General features: G+C 43.6%; 1 protein-coding gene across 1 annotated transcript; it reads left to right on the forward strand.

Annotated features, from left to right (window-relative positions):
* The first annotated feature begins 20351 nt into the window (after positions 1–20351).
* LOC119278689 lies at positions 20352–23258 on the forward strand. The gene is made up of 2 exons (XM_037560031.1): positions 20352–21553; positions 22814–23258. Exon 1 carries the CDS (start codon positions 20383–20385, stop codon positions 21541–21543), a length of 1161 nt encoding a protein of 386 aa, XP_037415928.1. The 5' UTR covers positions 20352–20382; the 3' UTR covers positions 21544–21553; positions 22814–23258.
* The last annotated feature ends 175 nt before the right edge of the window (positions 23259–23433 follow it).

A 23433-nucleotide genomic window follows, 5' to 3' on the forward strand; every position in this document is an offset into this window, starting at 1 on the left:
TATATCAATGGTGCATGTAGGCGGGAATTAAACTAATGGATGGTCTTATTGGTTTCAGGGATATAGGGGAAGAGTGAGAGGCGGGGGGTAGCTAGAAGGAGATTGTTAAGTGTGAGTGTGTGTTTTACCCATCCAGCCGGAAGTTATGTGCACAAAAGAGGAGAACAATTTGATGTGGCGTTAGGATTGAGGGTAATTAACTACGTATGGAGACATAGAGACATTGAACATGCATGTGTGAGAGGTATACATGTATACGTGGGATGTGTGTGTGCGCACGCGCATGATCGAGATAAAAGAAAGAAGACATAAGTCATAAGATCAACGACATGGGAGAGACGGATCGGTATGACAATATGCATGCATGTGAGAATGCATGGAAGAAGTCCCGACAATTGAGCATGTGTTTTTGTCTTTAAGAGACAGTGGCGTGGGCTGGAGCATGCATCTATGGCGAGCAGAGGGAGTGAGGCGCAAGTGCAAAAGAGACCAACCTATAAATGCATATGTATGGAGAGACATATATAGTGTGGGTGATAGGAAGCAAGACTCCGTGCGAGAAAGAAATGTTGACGGAGAAACTACAGATAGATACAGAGATGGAGATGCTAGCTAGAGGGACATTCGCTAGTTTGGGTGTTGGAGATGACCGTCGGGTGGTTCAAAGGGTGAAGTCATATATGTGTGTGAGAGGGCACTTGACTGCATGTAGAGAGAAACATATGTAGTGTGCGTAATATGAATCAAGAGTGAGGGCGAGAAAGAAGGTTGATGGAGAAACTGATAAATAGAAAGATAAAGATGCTAGCTAGTGTGCGTTAGAGATAGGAGTATAGTGGATCAGAAGGCTAGGTTATGTGTGCGGGTGTGAGAGAGATAGAGAGAGGGTGCGTGTGAGTCACATACAAACAGATATCAGAGAGAAATGAGATCCAGAGAGACGGAGTTTTGTGTCTGCGAGAGAGAAAGATATTTCACAATGAGAGTGATAGCTAGAGAGACATATGAGGGAACGCAAGATATCTCTAGGGAGAGAGGGTGTGTGTGAGTGACATACAAGAGAGCAATGGAGAAATATGAGACCCTGGGAGACAGAGTTTGTGTTTGTGTGTGAGAAAGAGATATTGAAGAGGAAGAGTCGTAGGTTCTCATATCTAAGGAGCGAAAGACATCTCTGTATGAGGGGTGTGCGAGTGGCACACATGGGAATAGTAGAGAGAAATGAGACCCCGGGAGACAAAGTTTTGTGTTTGTGTGAGAGAAAGAGATTCCACATGGAGAATCATAGTTAGAGACACCTAGCAGGGAGCGAGATATACTTAGAGAGAGATAGAGTGATGAAGGTCGAGGGAGAGAGTACCGTCAGTGTGTTACGAAGATAAAAGATCATTGTCGACATACAGGTAGCACGAGAGATACCTGAGAGACGATGAACGCGTATAGGTCCAGAGAGATAGTCCTATATAAGCATGAGTGATAGCTATATGAGACGAATATCTGGATTAAAGGGGATTCAAATATTTAAACTGGAGATCACGACATCGATAATATCATAACGCAAATTGGTGTCATGCATATTCATTTGAATTTGGGCACACGTGTAATGTTATATAGTTTATCAATATTGGTGATCCATAGATTCTTCAATTACAAACAATGCATGGTTTATATGCAATTAATGTCTAAACGGGATTACACTATATGTTGCGTGTGTGAAACACATTATACATGTTTGAGAAGCAAAAAAAAAACTGCATGAAACACACATTAATTGGAGACAGTTAGCGAGGAATGCATATATTGGATTTCAACATAAAGTGGTTTCAAATATTTGAAAATCCAAATTGATGGATACAACCTTATGAATCTGAGATCATGCCATTTGTAAACCATATTTATGTATAAATGGTGTTGTGCTTTTGAAAGTATATATAAAAAAATGATGTATATAGAATGTAATTCCAATTGAAAATGGATCCCGCCCGAAAAAAATAGAATACAAACGGGATTCGAATTGAGTTGGCACGGTAAACATGCACTCTGCAAAATTTGAACGAAGCGGGGAAAGTCGCAGTAACTGCCCGAAACCAAAATCTGCGAGATGGAAATCACTACTGCCTATCCCTGCCACGCAAAGTCTATATGCTGGATTTCTATAGGTTTCGATAGGGGTAGGTTTGTAATTTCACCCAAACGTGACGTAACCGCCTCTCACCCGGATTCATACACGGTGGGCGCCAAAACACAGTGTGTCCTCGACCGAAATCGACTCCCTCCCCGATTCATATTCATACACGGTGGGCGCCAAAAACAAACTCTCGTCGGCAAATATTCGGTGTATGCGAGATTACCGTTCTATCCCCAACCGACTAGTGTCGCTGTGATGTAGTAGAAATTTGAAACGGGGGCTTGATGACCCACAAGTATAGGGGATCTATCGTAGTCCTTTCGATAAGTAAGAGTGTCGAACCCAACGAGGAGCAGAAGGAAATGATAAGCGGTTTTCAGCAAGGTATTCTCTGCAAGTACTGAAATAAGTGGCAACAGATAGTTTTATAATAAGGTAAATTGTAACGAGCAACAAGTAAAAAAAGTAAATAAGGTGCAGCAAGGTGGCGCAATCCTTTTTGTATCAAAGGACAAGCCGGAACAAACTCTTATAATAGGAAAAGCGCTCCCGAGGACACATGGGAATATCGTCAAGCTAGTTTTCATCACGTTCATATGATTCGCGTTCGATACTTTGATAATTTGATATGTGGGTGGACCGGTGCTTGGGTGTTGTTCTTACTTGAACAAGCATCCCACTTATGATTAACCTCTATTGCAAGCATCCGCAACTACAACAAAAGTATTAAGGTAAACCTAACCATAGCATGAAACATATGGATCCAAATCAGCCCCTTACGAAGCAACGCATAAACTAGGGTTTAAGCTTCTGTCACTCTAGCAACCCATCATCTACTTATTACTTCCCAATGCCTTCCTCTAGGCCCAAATAATGGTGAAGTGTTATGTAGTCGACGTTCACATAAAACCACTAGAGGCTAGACAACATACATCTTATCAAAATATCAAACGAATATCAAATTCACATGACTACTAATAGCAATACTTGTCCCTTGTCCTCAGGAACAAACGTAGTTACTCACAAAGCATATTCATGTTCATAATCAGAGGGGTAATAATATGCATAAAGGATCTGAACATATGATCATATGATCTTCCACCAAATAAACCAACTAGCATCAACTACAAGGAGTAATCAACACTACTAGCAACCTACTAGCACCAATCCCGGACTTTGAGACAAGAATTGGATACAAGAGACGAACTAGGGTTTGGAGATGAGATGGTGCTGGCGAAGATGTTGATGGAGATTGCCCTCTCCCGATGAGAGGAGCGTTGGTGATGGCGATGGTGATGATTTCCCCCTCCCGAAGGGAAGTTTCCCTGGCAGAACAGCTCTGTCGGAGCTCTAGATTGGTTCCGCCTCGGTTCCGCCTCGTGGCGGCGGAGTCTTGTCCCGAAAGGTTGCTTCCTCTTTTTTTCTCATCGAAAGACTTCATATAGGAGAAGATGGACGTCGGAGACCCACCAGGGGGCCCACGAGGTAGGGGGCGCGCCCCCCACCCTCGTGAGCAGGGTGTGGGCCCCCTGGACTTCATCTTTGGCGAGGATTTTTCTTTATTTATTTTAAGATATTCCGTGGAGTTTCAGGACTTTTGGAGTTGCACAGAATAGGTCTCTAATATTTGCTCCTTTTCCAGCCCCAGAATTCTAGCTGCCGGCGTTCTCCCTCTTTATGTAAACCTTGTAAAATAAGATAGGATAGCCATAAATATTGTGACATAACGTGAAATAACAGCCCATAATGCAATAAATATCGATATAAAAGCATGATGCAAAATGGACGTATCAACTCCCCCAAGCTTAGACCTCGCTTGTCCTCAAGCGAAAAGCCGATAACAATAAATATGTCCCCATGTTTAGAGGTAGAGGTGTCGATAAAAATAGAATACGGACATGAAGGCATCATGATTATTCTCATAACAGCAACATATATAGATTTTGTCATATGATTACTTATGTTCAAGCGATGATCTATTCACAATGCAAAAGTATGAATCATAAACCTTATTGGGCTCCAACAAACTATAATCTCAGTCATTGAAACAATTGCAATTTATCATAACATCGGAAAGAGTCTATGTCAGAGCTTAAAAGCAAGTCCACATACTCAACTATCATCTAGTCCTTCATAATTGCTAACACTCACGCGATACATGTGTTTATGGAGTTTTAATCGGACACAGAGAAAGATAGGGGCTTATAGTTTTGCCCCACAACCTTTTACCTCAAGAGTAATGTCAACAATAATGGTTCATGCTCCCCTACATCCAATTAGATATAAATATCATGTTCTTTCCAACATGCTAAGCTTGCCAAAGGATAAAGTGAAAAAGGAAAGGTGAAGATCACCGTGACTCTTGCATAAGGTGGAAGATAATAATAAATGATAGGCCCTTCGCAGAGGGAAGCAGAGGTTGCCATGCGCTTTTATGGTTGGATGCACAAAATCTTAATGCGAAAGAACGTCACTTTATATTGCCCCTTGTGATGTGAACCTTTATTATGCAGTCCGTCACTTTTATTACTTCCACATCACAAGATCGTATAAAGCTTATTTCTCCCACACCAATCAATCATACATATTTAGAGCAATTTTTATTGCTTTGCACCGATGACAACTTACTTGAAGGATCTTACTCAATGCATAGGTAGATATGGTGGACTCTCATGGCAAAACTGGTTTAAGGATATTTGGAAGCACAAGTAGTATTTCTACTTGGTGCTGAGAATTTGGCTAGCATGAGGGGGAAAGGAAAGCTCAACAAGTTAGAGGAACCATGACAACATACTTTATCTCAGATATAAGAAAGACATAACTCATTATGTTGTCTTCCTTGTCCAACATCAACTCTTTAGCATGTCATATTTTAATGAGTGCTTCCAATCATAAAAGATGTCAATGATAATATATCTATATGTGAAACCTCTCTTTCCTTATTACTTCCTATTAATTGCAACAATGACCAAAGCTATGTCTGCCAACTCCCAACAACTTTTAATCATCATACTCTTTCTATGTGAAGTCATTACTCTCAATAAGATCAATATGAACTTGTTGTTTCTTTTTATTCTTTTTCTCTTTTCTTTTATTCACCCAAGATCATGGAAAAATAATCAGGCCCTTGACTCAACACTAATCTTTATTATATATAACTCACGGACTCGATTACATAGAGAGATCATAAAGCAAAACTCAAAACTAGATCATGCCATAAACTTTATTCTACTAGATCAAGATACTACTAATAGGATCGAACTAAGAAAAATGGTAAAGATAGGAGTTGTGATTGTGATACGATACCGGGGCACCTCCCCCAAGCTTGGCAGTTGCCAAGGGGAGTGCCCATACCCAGATACTCAATTCTTCTTTGTTGGAGGAGACGGTGGAGGTGTTGTTGATGATGCGGGCTTGTCATCCATCTTCCAAGGCATAGGTTCACCATCATAGAAAGATGATCGAGTCTCCGGAATCCTCAAATCTGCAGCCAAACTCATTCTTTTGAATCTATATTCATACTCACAGTTTTGGTTTTGAAGGTCATAGACTTGGGCTTGGAGGTGCTCGATCTTCTCATGTAGCTTGAAGATGGCCTCCTCGGTATTCTTGGCATCCGGCTTGTAGTTGTTGGTGAACTCCGCGAGCATCATGTGGCTAGCGTTGATTCCACGCTCCACCATCCATTGGCACTTGAAAACTTGTTGCTCCACTGCTTTGAGCCTCGTCTCCATGCTTCCGGTCCCCTTTGGTCCCTCTTCATCACGGATGTGCAGCAACCCATCACGCATCTCAATGGTTTGAGGGTGTCGCAACACCTCCGCGAGGTAAGGGTTGATGACCTTCTCGAAGAACTTGTCCTTGCTTGGGGCCGTCATGATAACCTAGATCTGTCAGAAAAACAGCTCGAAACAAGAATAGGAGATTTTTGCGTGATACGGGAGTCAAAACCTTCGTGAGAATATATAATGAATTTTTACCGACCAAAATACGTAACGTGCAAGAAAACGGAGTCCGGAAGGCACACGAGGCGCTCACGAGGTATGGGGGCGCGCCCAGGGGGTAGGGCGCACCCACCACCCTCGTGGGGCCCTCATGTCCTTCCCGGACTGCTACTTATTTTTCTATTTTTCTAAATATTCCAAAACGGAGAAATATTGCCTTAAAAATTGTTTTGGGGTCGGTTTACTTACCGTACCACATACCTATTCCCTTTTGGAATCTGAAACGTTCCGGAAAGTGTCCCTTATGTATTCCTCCGGGGTTACGGTTTCAATAATATTGGTTTCAACATTTATGGGATTACCTGAGATATAATGTTTGATTCTTTGACCGTTTACCACCTTCGGATTTGTGCCTTCGAAGTTGTTGATTTTTATTGCACCGAAACGATAGACCTCCTCGATAACATAGGGGCCTTCCCATTTAGAGAGAAGTTTTCCTGCAAAAAATCTTAAACAAGAGTTGTATAGCAATACATAATCACCTACATTAAACTCACGCTTTTGTATCCTTTTGTCATGCCATCTTTTAACTTTTTCTTTAAATAACTTGGCATTTTCATATGCTTGGGTTCTCCATTCATCAAGTGAGCTAATATCAAATAACCTCTTCTCACCGGCAAGTTTGAAATCATAGTTGAGCTCTTTAATAGCCCAATATGCCTTATGTTCTAGTTCGAGAGGTAAGTGACATGCTTTTCCATATACCATCTTATATGGAGACATACCCATAGGATTTTTGTATGCAGTTCTATATGCCCATAATGCATCATCAAGTTTCTTGGACCAATTATTTCTAGACCTATTAACAGTCTTTTGCAAAATTAATTTGAGCTCTCTATTGCTCAATTCTACTTGACCACTAGACTGTGGATGATAAGGAGATGCAATTCTATGATTAACATCATATTTAGCAAGCATTTTACGGAAAGCACCATGAATAAAGTGTGAACCACCATCAGTCATTAAATATCTAGGGACTCCAAACCTCGGAAAAATAACTTCCTTAAGCATTTTGATAGAAGTGTTATGATCAACACTACTAGTTGGAATAGCTTCTACCCACTTAGTAACGTAATCAACAGCAACTAAAATATGTGTATATCCATTAGAGGCAGGAAAAGGTCCCATATAATCAAAGCCCCAAACATCAAACGGTTCAATAACAAGAGAATAATTCATAGGCATTTCTTGACGTCTACTAATATTACCAATTCTTTGACATTCATCACATGACAAGACAAACTTACGGGCATCCTTGAAGAGAGTAGGCCAATAAAAACCAAATTGCAATACCTTATGTGCAGTTCTATCTCCAGTGTGGTGTCCTCCATAAGCTTTGGAGTGACACTTGCGTAGGATCTGTTCCTGTTCATGCTCAGGTACACAACGTCTAATAACACCATCTACTCCTTCTTTATAAAGATGTGGGTCATCCCAAAAGTAATGTCTCAAATCATAGAAGAACTTTTTCTTTTGTTGGTATGTGAAGCTAGGTGGTATAAACTTAGCAACAATATAATTAGCATAATCAGCATACCAAGGAGTACTACGAGAAGTACTTATAACATTTAATTGTTCATCAGGAAAGCTATCATTAATAGGTAGTGGGTCATCAAGAACATTCTCTAACCTAGACAAGTTGTTTGCTACGGGGTTCTCGGCTCCTTTTCTATCAACAATATGCAAATCAAATTCTTGTAGCAAGAGAACCCATCTAATAAGTCTAGGTTTAGCATCTTTCTTTTCCATAAGGTATTTAATATCAGCACGATCAGTGTGAATAGTTACTTTAGAATCAACAATATAAGGTCTGAACTTATCACAAGAAAATACAACTGCTAAAAGTTCTTTTTCAGTAGTAGCATAATTTCTTTGAGCATTGTCTAGAGTCTTACTAGCATAATGAATAACATTTAATTTCTTATCAACTCTTTGCCCTAGAACAACACCTACAGCATAATCACTAGCATCGCACATAATTTCAAAGGGTAAATTCCAATCAGGTGGCTGAACAATAGGTGCAGAGACTAATGCTTTCTTAAGTATTTCAAATGCTTCTACACAATCATCATCAAAGACAAATGGTATATCTTTTTGCAATAAATTAGTCAGAGGCCGAGAAATTTTTGAGAAGTCCTTAATGAACCTCCTATAAAATCCAGCGTGACCAAGGAAACTTCTTATACCTTTGATGTCCTTGGGACATGGCATCTTTTCAATAGCATCAACTTTGGTTTTATCAACTTCAGTACCTTTTTCAAAAACTTTGTGCCCCAAGACAATACCTTCATTAACCATAAAGTGGCACTTTTCCCAATTCAAGACAAGATTAGTTTCTTCACATCTCTGCAAAACTCGATCAAGATTGCTCAAGCAATCGTCAAAAGAGGAACCATAGACCGAAAAGTCGTCCATGAAAACCTCACAAATCTTTTCACAAAAGTCAGAGAATATAGCCATCATGCATCTTTGAAAGGTAGCAGGTGCATTACATAAACCAAAAGGCATACGTCTATAAGCAAAAGTACCAAAAGGGCAAGTAAAAGTAGTCTTTGATTGATCTTTAGCCGACACAGGTATTTGAGAGAAACTAGAATAACCATCTAGAAAGCAATAATGTGTGTGTTTGCATAATCTTTCTAGCATTTGATCAATAAAAGGTAAGGGGTAATGATCTTTCTTAGTAGCTTTATTTAATTTGCGGAAATCAATTACCATCCTATAACCTGTGATAATTCTTTGTGGAATCAATTCATCTTTATCATTAGGAACAACAGTAATACCTCCCTTCTTAGGGACACAATGGATAGGACTTACCCACTCACTATGAGCAATGGGATAAATTATACCTGCCTCCAGAAGCTTGAGTATTTCTTTTCTTACCACTTCTTTCATTTTAGGATTCAGACATCTTTGAGGATCACGAACTGGTTTGGCATCTGCTTCCAAATTTATTTTATGTTGACATAGAGTGGGACTAATGCCCTTAAGATCATCAAGAGTATATCCAATAGCAGCACGATGCTTCTTCAGAGTTTTCAATAATCTTTCTTCTTCATGCTCTGAAAGGTTAGCACTAATAATAACAGGATATATCTTCTTTTCATCAAGATAAGCATATTTAAGATTATCAGGCAACGGTTTAAGCTCAAACACGGGATCACCCTTGGGTGGAGGAGGATCTCCTAAAATTTCAACAGGCAAGTTGTGTTGCAGAATAGGTTCCTCTTTAAAGAATACTTCATCTATTTCCCTTCTTTCATTCATGAACATATCATTTTCATGGTCTAACAAATAGTGTTCTAAAGGGTCACTAGGAGGTACAGCAATAGAAGCAAGACCAATAATTTCATCCTTACTGGGCAATTCTTCCTCACGATGTTGTTTACTAAATTTAGAGAAATTAAACTCATGAACCATATCATCCAAGCCAACAGTAACAACATTCTTTGTGCAATCTATGGTAGCATGACAGTATTTAAGAAGGGTCTACCAAATATAATAGGACAAAAACTATCTTGTGGGGAAGTAAGAACAAGAAAATCAGCAGGATATTTAGTTTTCCCACACAAGACTTCAACATCTCTAACAATTCCAATTGGTGCAATAGTATCTCTATTGGCAAGTTTAATTGTGACATCAATATCTTCTAACTCAGCAGGTGCAATTTCATTCTTAATTTCTTCATATAAAGTATGCGGTATAACACTAGCACTAGCACCCATATCACATAAGCCATGATAACAATGATCCCCTATTTTAACAGAAATAACAGGCACGCCTACCACGGGTCTATGTTTATCTTTAGCACAAGGTTTAGCAATTCTAGCAGTTTCACCTTCGAACTGAATAACATGCCCATCAATATTATCAGACAAGAGATCTTTAAAAATAGCAATATTAGGTTCTACTTTAACTTGCTCAGGAGGTGTATATGTTCTAATATTGCTTTTACGAACAAAAGTTGAAGCTTTAGCATGATCCTTTATTCTAACAGGGAAGGGTGGTTTCTCGACATAAGAAGTAGGAACAATAGGATCATTATAAGTGACAGTCTTTTCTTCAACTTTAATAGGAGCTACTTTTACTTCTATGGGAGGATGATATTTAAACCACTTCTCCTTAGGGAGATCAACATAAGTAGCAAAAGATTCACAGAAAGAAGCTACTATCTCAGAATCAAGTCCATATTTAGTGCTAAACTTACGGAAAATATCGGTATCCATAAAAGATTTAACACAATCAAACTTAGGTGTCATACCTGACTCCTTACCTTCGTCGAGGTCCCAATCTTCAGAGTTGTGTTTAATTCTATCCAATAAGTTCCATCTGAATTCAATAGTCTTCATCATAAAAGAGCCAACACAAGAAGTATCAAGCATGGTTTGATTATTATGAGAAAGCCGAGCATAAAAACTTTGCATAATTATTTCTCTCGGGAGCTCATGATTGGGGCATGAATATAACATTGATTTAAGCCTCCCCCAAGCTTGAGCGATGCTTTCTCCTTCGCGAGGCCAGAAATTATATATATAATTGCGATCACGATGAACAAGATGCATAGGGTAATACTTTTGATGAAATTCCAATTTCAATCTTTTATAGTCCCACGATCTCGTACCACATAGCCTATACCATATCAATGCGTCTTCCTTTAAAGATAAAGGGAAGACCTTCTTCTTAGAAACATCATCGGATACACCTGCAAGCTTAAATAATCCACAAACTTCATCCACATATAATAAGTGCTCATCAGGATGCTTTGTTCCATCTCCTGTAAAAGGATTAGCGAGCAGTTTTTCCATTATACCCGAAGGAAATATAAAAGGAGTTTCATTTTCAATAGGTTCAGTAGGTTGAGGAGCAACTCTTTTCTCTACTGGACGGGGTGAAGATACCCCGAACAAGCCCCTCAGAGAATTACTTTCCATAGTAACAAGTGACAGTAAATTTCAGCACACTATATAAATTTTTCCTTACCAAATTCCACCTACCAAAAGCGCTACACTCCCCGAAAATGGCGCCAGAAAAGAGTCTTGATGACCCACAAGTATAGGGGATCTATCATAGTCCTTTCGATAAGTAAGAGTGTCGAACCCAACGAGGAGCAGAAGGAAATGATAAGCGGTTTTCAGCAAGGTATTCTCTGCAAGTACTGAAATAAGTGGCAACAGATAGTTTTGTAATAAGGTAAATTGTAACGAGCAACAAGTAACAAAAGTAAATAAGGTGTAGAAATGTGGCCCAATCCTTTTTGTAGCAAAGGACAAGCCGGAACAAACTCTTATAATAGGAAAAGCGCTCCCGAGGACACATGGTAATATCGTCAAGCTAGTTTTCATCACGTTCATATGATTCGCGTTCGATACTTTGATAATTTGATATGTGGGTGGACCGGTGCTTGGGTGCTGTTCTTACTTGAACAATCATCCCACTTATGATTAACCTCTATTGCAAGCATCCGCAACTACAACAAAAGTATTAAGGTAAACCTAACCATAGCATGAAACATATGGATCCAAATCAGCCCCTTACGAAGCAACGCATAAACTAGGGTTTAAGCTTCTGTCACTCTAGCAACCCATCATATACTTATTACTTCCCAATGCCTTCCTCTAGGCCCAAATAATGGTGAAGTGTTATGTAGTCGACGTTCACATAACACCACAAGAGGCTAGACAACATACATCTTATCAAAATATCAAACGAATACCAAATTCACATGACTACTAATAGCAAGACTTCTCCCTTGTCCTCAGGAACGAACGTAATTACTCAGAAAGCATATTCATGTTCATAATCAGAGGGGTAATAATATGCATAAAGGATCTGAACATATGATCATATGATCTTCCACCAAATAAACCAACTAGCATCAACTACAAGGAGTAATCAACACTACTAGCAACCTACTAGCACCAATCTCGGACTTCGAGACAAGAATTGGATACAAGAGATGAACTAGGGTTTGGAGATGAGATGGTGATGGTGAAGATGTTGATGGAGATTGCCCTCTCCCGATGAGAGGAACATTGGTGATGGTGATGGTGATGATTTCCCCCTCCCGGAGGGAAGTTTCCCCATCAGAACAGCTCTGCCGGAGCTCTAGATTGGTTCCGCCTCGGTTCCGCCTCGTGGCAGCGGAGTCTCGTCCCAAAAGGTTGCTTCCTCTTTTTTTCTCATCGAAAGACTTCATATAGGAGAAGATGGACGTCGGAGACCCACCAGGGGGCCCACGAGGTAGGGGGCGCGCCCTGGTAGGGGGGCGCGCCCCCCACCCTCGTGAGCAGGGTGTGGGCCCCCTGGACTTCATCTTTGGCGAGGATTTTTCTTTATTTATTTTAAGATATTCCGTGGAGTTTCAGGACTTTTGGAGTTGCACAGAATAGGTCTCTAATATTTGCTCCTTTTCCAGCCCTAGAATTCCAGCTGCCGGCATTCTCCCTCTTTATGTAAACCTTGTAAAATAAGAGAGAATAGCCATATATATTGTGACATAACGTGAAATAACAGCCCATAATGCAATAAATATCGATATAAAAGCATGATGCAAAATGGACGTATCAGGGCTAAGTTTGTAAATTTCCTCGCATTTGAGACAAGCGCGCCTTGAATACATGGTTCCCCCCTTCCTCTCTACCTCCCTTTTCCCCATTCGTACTCCGTGGGTGCCAAAACACCCTCTCCACCCCACCCTCCTCCGTTCGCCGCCGCCGTTTGCCACCCCATCCACCGCCGTCCTCCTCCACCATGCCGGAGCTCATACCCCGACGCCGCCGTCCATTACAAGAGATCGACCTCTCTCATCCACGGCTTCGGACCGGGATCCTTGCATCCCGTCCTCTCGCTTCATCCCCGCCGTCGTCCACCTTGCCGGCACCGCTCCTACGACCGTCTCGTCCACCGCACCCCGCCGCCACCGTCTACCCTCCTAGATCTGCTTCCACACCGTCGACAGCCATCGCTACCGCAACACCGTCAAATTCTCAGCAGATGCGTACACCGCGCCGCACCAGAGGCGGTACTCTTTCGTATTTGCTCAACTTATTTATCGCAGCAAGAAAATAGATCGCCACTGCTTTACTCCGATTTCTTGTCTTGGTTGCGAAGTTGCCTTTGTCCGGTTTGCACCTTCAGGTCCGCCATGGCACGCTCAACACCATACTCGCAATGCTCATGGTTTTCCCCTTTTATATTCCACACTAGTTAAATCACAGTAGACTAAATTTCAAAATTGGGTCAGTCGATTTTTCAGAGCTCGCCGGAGTTCGCCGGTGCGATCGAAGGGGCTCGGGTGGGGATGGTGGTTTTGGGGGGCGGTGGTGAGGACTCGTCAAACGAAGAAAACTCGACGCGGGTGGAGGTGGGGGTGGGGTTGGGGGTGGCGGAGGAACACAGGCGGTGGGGCTGGTGGTTCGGCCGGCGGCCCGTGCGGTGTTCTATATGGGAAGCACAGTATGTTCCTTGTCAGGAAGGGGAGTAGGGACATCTGCAGTCTAACAGCTAATAGAGATGGCATGTACGTGATCGATAGGCTTTCAATTACTAGCGGCAATACAACACCGTAATTTCCAGCCAGTTCCACTTTTCCGATTTATATATCCTGGTTGTGGTGTACCCCTGTTATGTACACTATGATCTGCCTAGTTTGCGTGTGCTCTTGTTATCATGGTTTGGCAATAAACTCTCTATACAGTATATTATGAACCTATCATCTGCCAGCTATCCTTGCTTCTAGAGCCTATTTTTTGTGTACTTGTGCCAGATTATATAAATGCACGCACCATATTACAGCACACATGAGCTCTCTCATCAGAATCCAATGATAGCACACAAGTGTTTACAGGGGCGCCCCTATATTAGAATATCATCTGCATTACAAAGATAATCTCACAACTATTTATGTTTTCATGGTTCTCAGATATCATACGCAATTACAATGAATATCAGAATCCGCGCATCAGAAGAATATTGTGGAACACTGCAATGACTTACAAAATTGGCACCAAGGCATTGAGTGCCATTCTGGAAGCAATGAAACTCGTACGCTCCCCACCTGTTGATTCTTGTTCAGAATATCATCCTAATGACTATTCTAACCTCAAGGAGTCAAAGGTAGATGGCCTGTCCTGTTCACCCATCAAGGTGCTTGTTCTAATTTGGCAAGGTTTTATTGATTGCGCATATCTTGCATATGTTGTCTTGCATTTCTTCTACTTTGTTGCACCGCCATCTGCTTAGTTTACTCATCATATATGTCGAGATGCCATGCCCATCCATTATCAATACATATTCCATCTATCATCGTACCATGTTTTTCCACTCAAATGCTTATATTAGTGTAGAATATATCCAATGCCAATGTTTTTATCAATTGTTCGCTCCAAATTATCTGATCTATATGAATGGTTACATTAGTGTAGAATATATCCAATGCCAATGTTTTTTTAGCTCTGCATTGTTCTTGTAAGTACATGATGTCCTTTATCAGTGTACTTATAATGACATGTAGGTGTTCATGTACCATCACTCTGCATCTTATTTTCCTTTGCCCTCCATTTTCTACACATCAGATCTATATTTACTCTTACCATAAGGTTGGTACTGAAGAAGTTCAGCTGTGCATTGCTCTTGCCTATACCTTTTGCCTGTATCGCTACACTTACATTTATAGCTACTTGGTTATGTAGCATCACTCTTCATCTTATCTTAAATATTCTCCATTTTTTCGTATATTATCACATATATATTTACTCTTAACAAAATGTAGAATAAAGGCAATGCTTTTGAAGAAGATTCTGTGGTAAACTTCATGAATTGCCCCCCCCATCAGCATGGACAAGGCCTTTATAGAGCCTGTCTTCACCAATAATGTAAGTTTGTCAATCTCAAGCCTTTAAACTTTGTTGTATATATTTGGTTAGGCATGACTGCAACAGCTATTTATTTTTGGTGTTTGCATCAAATTGCTTGTTTAAAGTTTATTATATGTAGTTCATAAACAAAAGTTCGTCCTTTCTTAATTTAAGTTTTCAGTTGTACAACCAAGTTCCTTCTTCATACCATGTAAATTAAACTATACAGAGCGAGTGATCTTCTTTTGCACTGCATGTATGCTTCTGATCTTCATCTGTAATCCAGTGGTGTGGTGAACCTACCCACTACAGCACAATGTCATATTCAGCAATGTCTTAACTATGAACAATGTCATGTCATTCTACTATTATTTAAACCGTCTCTTTATTTGCCAATCTGAAATGGTATAAATTGACAACACACTAACCATTGATACTTATGAGTTCTTGATCTGTAATCCAGTGGTGTCGTGAAGCTGTCAACTCCTTCACAATGTCATTTCCTGCCATGTCTTGACCTGAACAATACCATATCGTGTTAATGCAAATTTAAAATGTGTCACTTTATTCGTCAGTAAGAAATGTGATGAATTGTCAGCACTGATACTTTTATGTGCAAAACATGTCATCTGCCTGCTTGTTTATCTTTTAGAGTGAGGAAGATATAAGTGTTGAACAAGCGCAGTCTCATCATCTTGCTCAGCTGCTTGCGCTGCAGCTCCCCAGCAGGGCTAACCTTTCTTGAACTCTATTTAAGTGCTGTCGGTTTTGTATATTATTTTGTCGGCGTGTTTATTTGCACTGGTGGTGATTTTTGATGCCAAGTGTATGTAATCTGCTGTCTGTTTGTGCTTTATTATCATAATGGCGAACTTTGATGCCCAGTGGATGTAATATGCCATAATTTCTTTATTGTACAGTATAGGTTTTTTCTTATTCACGATGCTGCAGTTATTTTATTGTATATATATCCTGTCTTCGCAGTAAACCGGCCAAACCGTAAAATTACGGTACATAATCGGGCCGTCATGCAATCACGATGTAGGTTGGGCCTGAAACGTGCCGATCAGCTCACGGGCCGGCAGCAGCCCGAAATGAACCCCGGCCCATGATTGTGCGAATCAAATCACGGGCTTTTAACAGGCCGAAAAATTGTCTCGGTCCTTGTTTGGCCCAATCAGATATCGGCTGCGAGCAGGCCGGATGCAAACCGGGCCGTAGTTAGGCCCAACTATATGAATGGCTTTTAACAGGCTGAAATTAATATAGGGCCGAAATGTTAAACGAGCCCTTAACAGGCCAAAACTAATATCAGTCCGAATTACTAAGTGGGCCTTTAGCAAGTGGGCCCAAAAGCATAGTGTCCAGTTGACGGACCGAATCTGATACGGGCCATAATTGAGCCCAAAGCCTCTTAAAGGGCCGGACCTGATCTGGGCCGTAATTTGGCCCAGAACATGGTAGGCCTTTAACGGGCCGGATCTCATATGGGCCACTATTAGGCCTGGAGCGTGGCAGGCCATTAATGGACCGGATCAAATATGGGCCGGCATTTGGCCCAAAACATGGCAGGCAGTTAATGGGCCGGCCTACTAGGGTCCACAAAATCTTGTGGGCCTACAGCTGGGCCGACCCGTTAATGTCGGCGAAATCTCGTGGGCCTTTAGCTGTGCCTGCCCATTATGACCCACAAGAATCTTGTGGGCTTTACCTGGGCCGGCCCATTATGGCACAAAAAAAATCTTGTGGGCCTTTACCTGGGCCAGCCCATTATGGCCCGCAAAATCTTGTGGGCCTTTAGCTGGGCCAGCCCATTATGGTCCACAAAATCTCATGGGCCTTTAGCTGGGCCGGCCCATTATGGTCTGCAAAATCTTGTGGGCCTTCAGTTGGGCCGGCCCATTTAAACTTGATGGGCCGGTCCACGTGTCAACATATCATAGGCGCGTCTCGCCCATTAGATGAGTTGACACGTGTCTCCTGCAGCCAATGATGATTTTACACGTGGAAAATCCCCATTGGTCGGGGTTGTTAACGGGTTATCGGATCCAAAACCCGACCCGATAGCTTAACGGCGTTCTGTTACGGTGGATGCCATGTGTCAGTCACCCTTGACGAAAGCACTTCTGTGACGCGCGGTTTATTGTCATGGAAGTGGATACTTCCGTGATGATAATTTTGGTAATGTCATGGAACACTTCTACGACAACACATGTATGACTATCTTGATTCTGTCATAAATTTGTCATGGATGTACATGCAAGACAAAAAAAGTGACCTACTATGACAAACACGTATCATCACGGAAGTGTATTTTTTTGTAGTGCATGATAAATGTTTATTATTCATGCCAGAATTGTATTAACCGAAAACTTAGTAGATGTGTGAATACATAGACAAACAGAGTGTCCCTAGTATGCCTCTACTAGACTAGCTCGTTAATCAAAGATGGTTAAGTTTCCTAGCCATAGACATGTGTTGTCATTTGATAAACGGGATCACATCATTAGAGAATGATGTGATGGACAAGACCCATCCGTTAGCTTAGCACTATGATCGTTTAGTTTATTGTTATTGCTTTCTTCATGACTTATACATGTTCCTATGACTATGAGATTATGTAACTCCCGAATACCGAAGAAACACTTAGTGTGCTATCAAACGTCACAACATAACTGAGTGATTATAAAGATACTCTACAGGTGTCTCTGATGGTGTTTGTTGAGTAGGCATAGATCGAGATTAGGATTTGTCACTCCGATTGTCGGAGAGGTATCTCTGGGCCCTCTCAGTAATGCACATCACTATAAGCCTTGCAAGTAATGTGACTAATGAGTTAGTTACAGGATGATGCATTACGGAACGAGTAAAGAGACTTGCCGGTGACGATATTGAACTAGGTATGATGATACCGACGATCAAATCTCGGGCAAGTAACATACCGATGACAAAGGGAACAACGTATGTTGTTATGCGATTTGACCGATAAAGATCTTCGTAGAATATGTAGGAGCCAATATGAGCATCCAGGTTTCGCTATTGGTTATTGACCGAAGATGTGTCTCGGTCAAGTCTACATAGTTCTCAAACCCGTAGGGTCCGCACGCTTAACGTTCGATGACGATTTGTATTATGAGTTATGTGATTTGATGACCGTAGTTTGTTCGAAGTCCCGGATGAGATCACGGACATGACGAGGAGTCTCGAAATGGTCGAGAGGTAAAGATTCATATATTGGAAGGATATATTCGGACATCGGAAAGGTTCCGAGTAATTCGGGTATTTTTCGGAGAACCGGGGAGTTACGGGAATTCACCGGGGAAAGTATTGGGCCTTATTGGGCTTTAGTGGAAAGAAGAGAAGGGCCAAAAGGGGAGGCAGCGCGCCCCCCATGGGCTGGTCCGAATTGGACTAGGATGGGGCGACGCCCCCTCTTTCCTTCTCCCTTTCCTTCCTTCTTCTCCTACTTGGACTAGGAAAGGGGGAAACCTACTCCTACTAGGAGTAGGAATCCCCCCTTTGGGCGCGCCCCTTGAGGCCGGCCCTCCTCCTCCTCCCCTCCTTTATATACGGGGGAGGGGGCACCCCATAGACACACAAGTTGATTTCTTAGCCGTGTACGGTGCCCCCTTTCATAGATTTCCACCTCGGTCATATTGTCGTAGTGCTTAGGCGAAGCCCTACGTCGGTAACTTCATCATCCTCGTCACCACGCCGTCGTGCTGACGAAACTCTCCCTCGGCCTCAGCTGGATCTAGAGTTCGAGGGACATCACCGAGCTGAACGTGTGCAGATAACGGAGGTGTCGTGCGCTCGGTACTTGATCGGTTGGATCGTGAAGACGTTCGACTACATCAACCGCGTTACTAAACGCTTCCGCTTTCGGCCTACAAGGGTGCGTAGACACACTCCCCATGCTCGTTGCTATGCATATCCTAGATAGATCTTGCGTGATCGTGTGATTTTTTTTGAAATACTGCGTTCCCCAACAAATACTACTAGTACGGTGGTGTTTTGAACTACTTCTAGCAGCCTTTCCTCCGCCAAGCGCGCTCAGTAAGAGGCAGAGGAGGAGGAGCCTACCGACGAGCTGGAGAAGTGAAATCCGGCGCCTGCCGCTGCTGCAGTTATAGCAACGCCCAGATCGAACACCCTCTGCCACTCCAGATGACCCCTCTCGAAGCGGCGGGACTCCTCCTAGATCCCCGCATTCCACGCCATTGCGGCGGCTTCTGTTGCGGCCACGGCGGCAGTGAGACTCTTTGCATGCTCAACTAGGCACTCCTCCTCCCACAGGAATTTGATGTAGCGCGCAAGGACGTTTACGGACATGCGGGCCTCCACCTCCCGCCTTCGGGCCACGGTGGCGAAGCGGGTGATGACCCCGATGGTCAAAGGTGGGGTGGTGGCCACGACGGCCACCTCCCGTCTTTGGGTCGCGGTGGAGCAAGTGTTGGCCACGGCGACCGATGGTGGGGTGGCGGTCAAGATGGCCACCTCCCACCTTCGAGCCGCGGTGGTGGAGTAGGTGATGGCCCTGGCGGCCGATGGTGGTGTGGCGGCCACGACGACCGGCGGTGGGATACTTAGCTGGGACCGGCGGTGATTTTTCCTGTAACGAGTGATTGATTTTGCTAGGGATCTACAATGATGGTGGTTTTTGTTGTGATTGGCGATGGATTTTGCTGCGACCGACGACAATTTTTGCTCGAACAACGATGATTTTGATGCAATCAGCGGTGCGCCCTGAGCCACGACACAACAAGGGATGTTGTAACCTTGTTACGATGAGTTACAATCGTCCCTGATGGGTGTGGGCGGCGCTCGAGGCGTGCTCTCTCCTTGCGCGGGGTGTGATTTTGGGGCCAAATAAAAAAGCAATGTGAGGGAAAATTTTGACAGTTGGGAAACGACGCAATTGACACAGGGGATGCGTCCAACCGAGGGGCTGGCGCCGGTCGACCGAAGCCTAGCACCATCCTTTCAGGGGGTATGAGGGGTTTTCTCTCTTCCATTTAGTTCAAATTATACCTGGCCATGGGCAGCCCGGCCCGGTCGGCTCGACCCGACCCGACTCGACCTTGTCCACGGGTCGGGCTTAGGCCTAGATTTCAAGCCCGACGGCTGGGCCGGGCCGAACCCGAACCCGTCGTATTCGCGCATTAATGAAGAGGCCCGACCCGAGGCACGGCGGGCTTTTAGCGTTATGGGCCAGGCTCGGGCCTGGGTTTTTTGCATTGGGCTTTGGTAGGCCCGGCCCGGCAGATGGCGAGGTATAGTTCAAATGATTGAAGGGTAACATCGACATTTAAGTCCAACTCTACAAACAAACAAAGACCCATTGTACCACCGTCTCAAAAGGGAAAGAAAGGGTGCGCCTTCTTCGCCACCGCCGATGGCGCAGTCGCTGGCGATGACGGCGATATCCCGCCTCCGCGGTGCCGCCACCCACTCCTGCGGCGGGCACTGGCGCCGCCTCTTCTCCCGCTCCCCCGCCGCCTGCGCTCCTCTCCTCGGCCACTTTCACCACCCCACTCCGACGCCGCCCAGTCCCAAAACCCTAGCTCCGTTCCCCGGCGTGCCCCCTTCCGCCTCCGCCTCCGCCTCGGCCTCGGCCCCCGCGTTCCAACCCCTCACCTCCTCCTCCCCGCGCCTCTCCCTGGACTTCATCCCTCCCGGCTTCTCCCTATTCGACTCCCACCTCGGCCTCCTCGTCCTCCTCAAGGAGACCGAGCCATACTCCTACCTCAAGCACCCCCAGATCCTCGTCTGCGAGCCGGTCTCCCGCCGCACCGCGCTTCTCCCTCCGGGGATGGTCACCTGCACGTTTAGCAAGCTCGTAAGCGTCGTGATCCTCTCCCGCGACGCGGACGGCCCGGCCGGGTCCGGGCTCTGCTTCCGGGCAGCCGTCGTCACCCTCGAGGACACCACGCTGCGCGCCTTCGTGGCGACGTTCCGCGACGGCAAGTGCCACTGGGAGTGTCTGCTTCGGTCACAGGCGAGATGCAACGTCGACCAGCTGGAGCGCCACTGCGTGCGCGCTAGCCGGTACCTCATCTGGCACATCCGCGACGAAGGTGCTGTGCTCACATTTGACCCTGAGACTCTGGAGTTCGGCTTCGTGCTCGCGCCGCCCGCACTCGACATGGGGGATCACTTTGTCAAGTACCGCGTCGGGGTGATGCCGGACGGGCGGTTCTGCTTCGGTTCGATGTCAATGGATCACGAGAACCTGGAGCTCCGGGTGCTGGGGCCCGAGCCCAAGGACGGCCAGAACGTGTGGGTGCTGGAGAGGGAGGTGTGCTTGCTCCAGGCGTTCGATGAAATGCCGCAGCTGCCCTCGAGTTTCATCGCCCGGTGCAAGTGCACCTGGCTGAGCGACATGGATGCCGGGCGCACCGGGAGGGTGTTCATCGGCACGTCGGGCTATGGGCACTACTCGTACCATCTGGACAGCCGGAAGCTCGAGCTTCTGGTGACGGACGACGGCGAGGAGTACGGGCACCCCATGTTTGCCTACTTCTCCTTCCCGGGCTCCGAAGCCGGCTCTGACTGACAGACTCCTGGTAATTAATCATGTCCTCGCATCCCAGTTTCATGTAATGTCGGTTTATGAGTAATGCTTGGTCAAAGATATCTGTGTGAAGTTTGTTGCCTTGGGTACTTTGTTGAACTTGAACCTATATTAGTTTTATATATATTCGTCAACCCAGTTCATCAATAGTTTATAATTAGGGGAATATATGCATTCAAAGAATTTCAAGCTCTAGCGTGTTCTCTGATGATCATGTCGTGTTTACTGAAGCTTGGGTGTCTACTCGCAGAAGCTTCTGCAGATAGCATATGTTTTCGAGATCAAACTTGTACTGGAGAAATATAGCATGCATCATTGATGTACAATATTATCTCTGCTCCGAAATATAAGTCGCTGGGGGAGTTCAGTTTACACTCCCCCAACGACTTATATTTAAGAACAGAGGGAGTAGAAGATATGCATGTATGATTGTGGCAGTGTGACAATATTCATTTTTAATATGTAGAATTACAAGATGACTTGATTATAAAAATAACTTAAACTCAAGTGATCTTGGAAAAATTACATGCCAGGCCTGTAAAACTGCAATTGAAAATATTATTAATGCTTGATTCAAACACCTCCATATTAGAAAATGGAAATGCTAGGTCATCGAGGTTGATCAACAATGTCAACATTTATGTAGATCGATTTATGTAGTGATCTGTTTTATCCATTAACATAATGTGCAAAAATTTATCAATACGAGTAGAAAGGAAAAACATCTATGGATGAAGCGTCGACCATCCATGTATTTTCCAGAAGCGCATCTTAAAGAAGAGAAGCTATCACTACATTTGCACTAGGTGGGAATCTCTAGCAACAGCCTTCACCATTCTCATTGACATGCATAGAAAGAAGCTGATTAAATTCAGTTAACAGCAGGTACTACAGAAGAGTGTATTCCATAATTGTGTTGTCTGATCAAGTGATTAGGCATTACATCTGAGTTTGACTTGATGAATTTAGAACTGGACTGGTAACATGGTGATATGAATTTAGTAACTTTTCTCATTTCTATTCATATGAATCTGCACAATCTTCAGAACTTTTTTCAAGAAAGCACTTGCGTTATGTCCCCTTGGTCTGTAGAAGTAACATTTGGCCCGCGAACTCCGGTGAATATATGGCCTTTTTTAGTCACGAGTCATTTCTTAAACAAATTGGGCTTGTTATTCTCTTAGAGAACCCCTATTTCATTGGTTAGTTCACTGGGAACTGTGCTGATAACTCTGCATTTCTTATCATTCAGGGTGAAGTGACGCGATTTTGCCTGAAGATGGCTCAACCGTTGCATTTCTGGTTACGTCCGTGCCGTATTACTCAGCATTGAAGATTGAACACAAAGAGGATAATGCTCTGAATCTCTGATTTCATGTCCTTGATGGGACTATTTAAACAATGTTGTTGCGATGTTTGCTAAGCATGCTTCGGAGTAGACAGTGTCCTGAAGAATTAGGTGATGTTTTGAAGTAGTGTGCTGTTTCGCAAGGATAGTTTCACATTATGCTGAGTTTTGTCAAACCATAAGAAATGCAGAGTTTATCACTTACTGGTCAACATCTTCAATTTGTGGGCTACAAGCCTACAATCCAAAATAGTCTATCAGAACAACCTATACACATTCTTGTATTGCACAAGTCCAAGAAATCAGTCTGTTTCGGATGGTTAAGCTTAAAACCTGGTCATTTGCACAATATTCCGGCTGCTTGTCAAACTGTTTTACTTCTTGGAACATGCACAGTCTAATGGATGAAATCCTTGCAGCTACGGACACTAGTGTCCAAGCCTGTAAGGATAGTTTGCCTCCCGCCCAAAAAGAGAAGAACAACACAAGTGATAAACAGAGGAAATTCAATGCATAATCTTTCT

This window comes from Triticum dicoccoides, chromosome 1A (assembly GCF_002162155.2).
Source record: "Triticum dicoccoides isolate Atlit2015 ecotype Zavitan chromosome 1A, WEW_v2.0, whole genome shotgun sequence".
NCBI lineage: Eukaryota > Viridiplantae > Streptophyta > Magnoliopsida > Poales > Poaceae > Triticum > Triticum dicoccoides.

Excerpts from the sequence above, each read along its gene's own strand:
- LOC119278689 (XM_037560031.1), top strand. The coding sequence starts at position 20,383 with ATGGCGCAGTCGCTGGCGATGACGGCGATATCCCGCCTCCGCGGTGCC.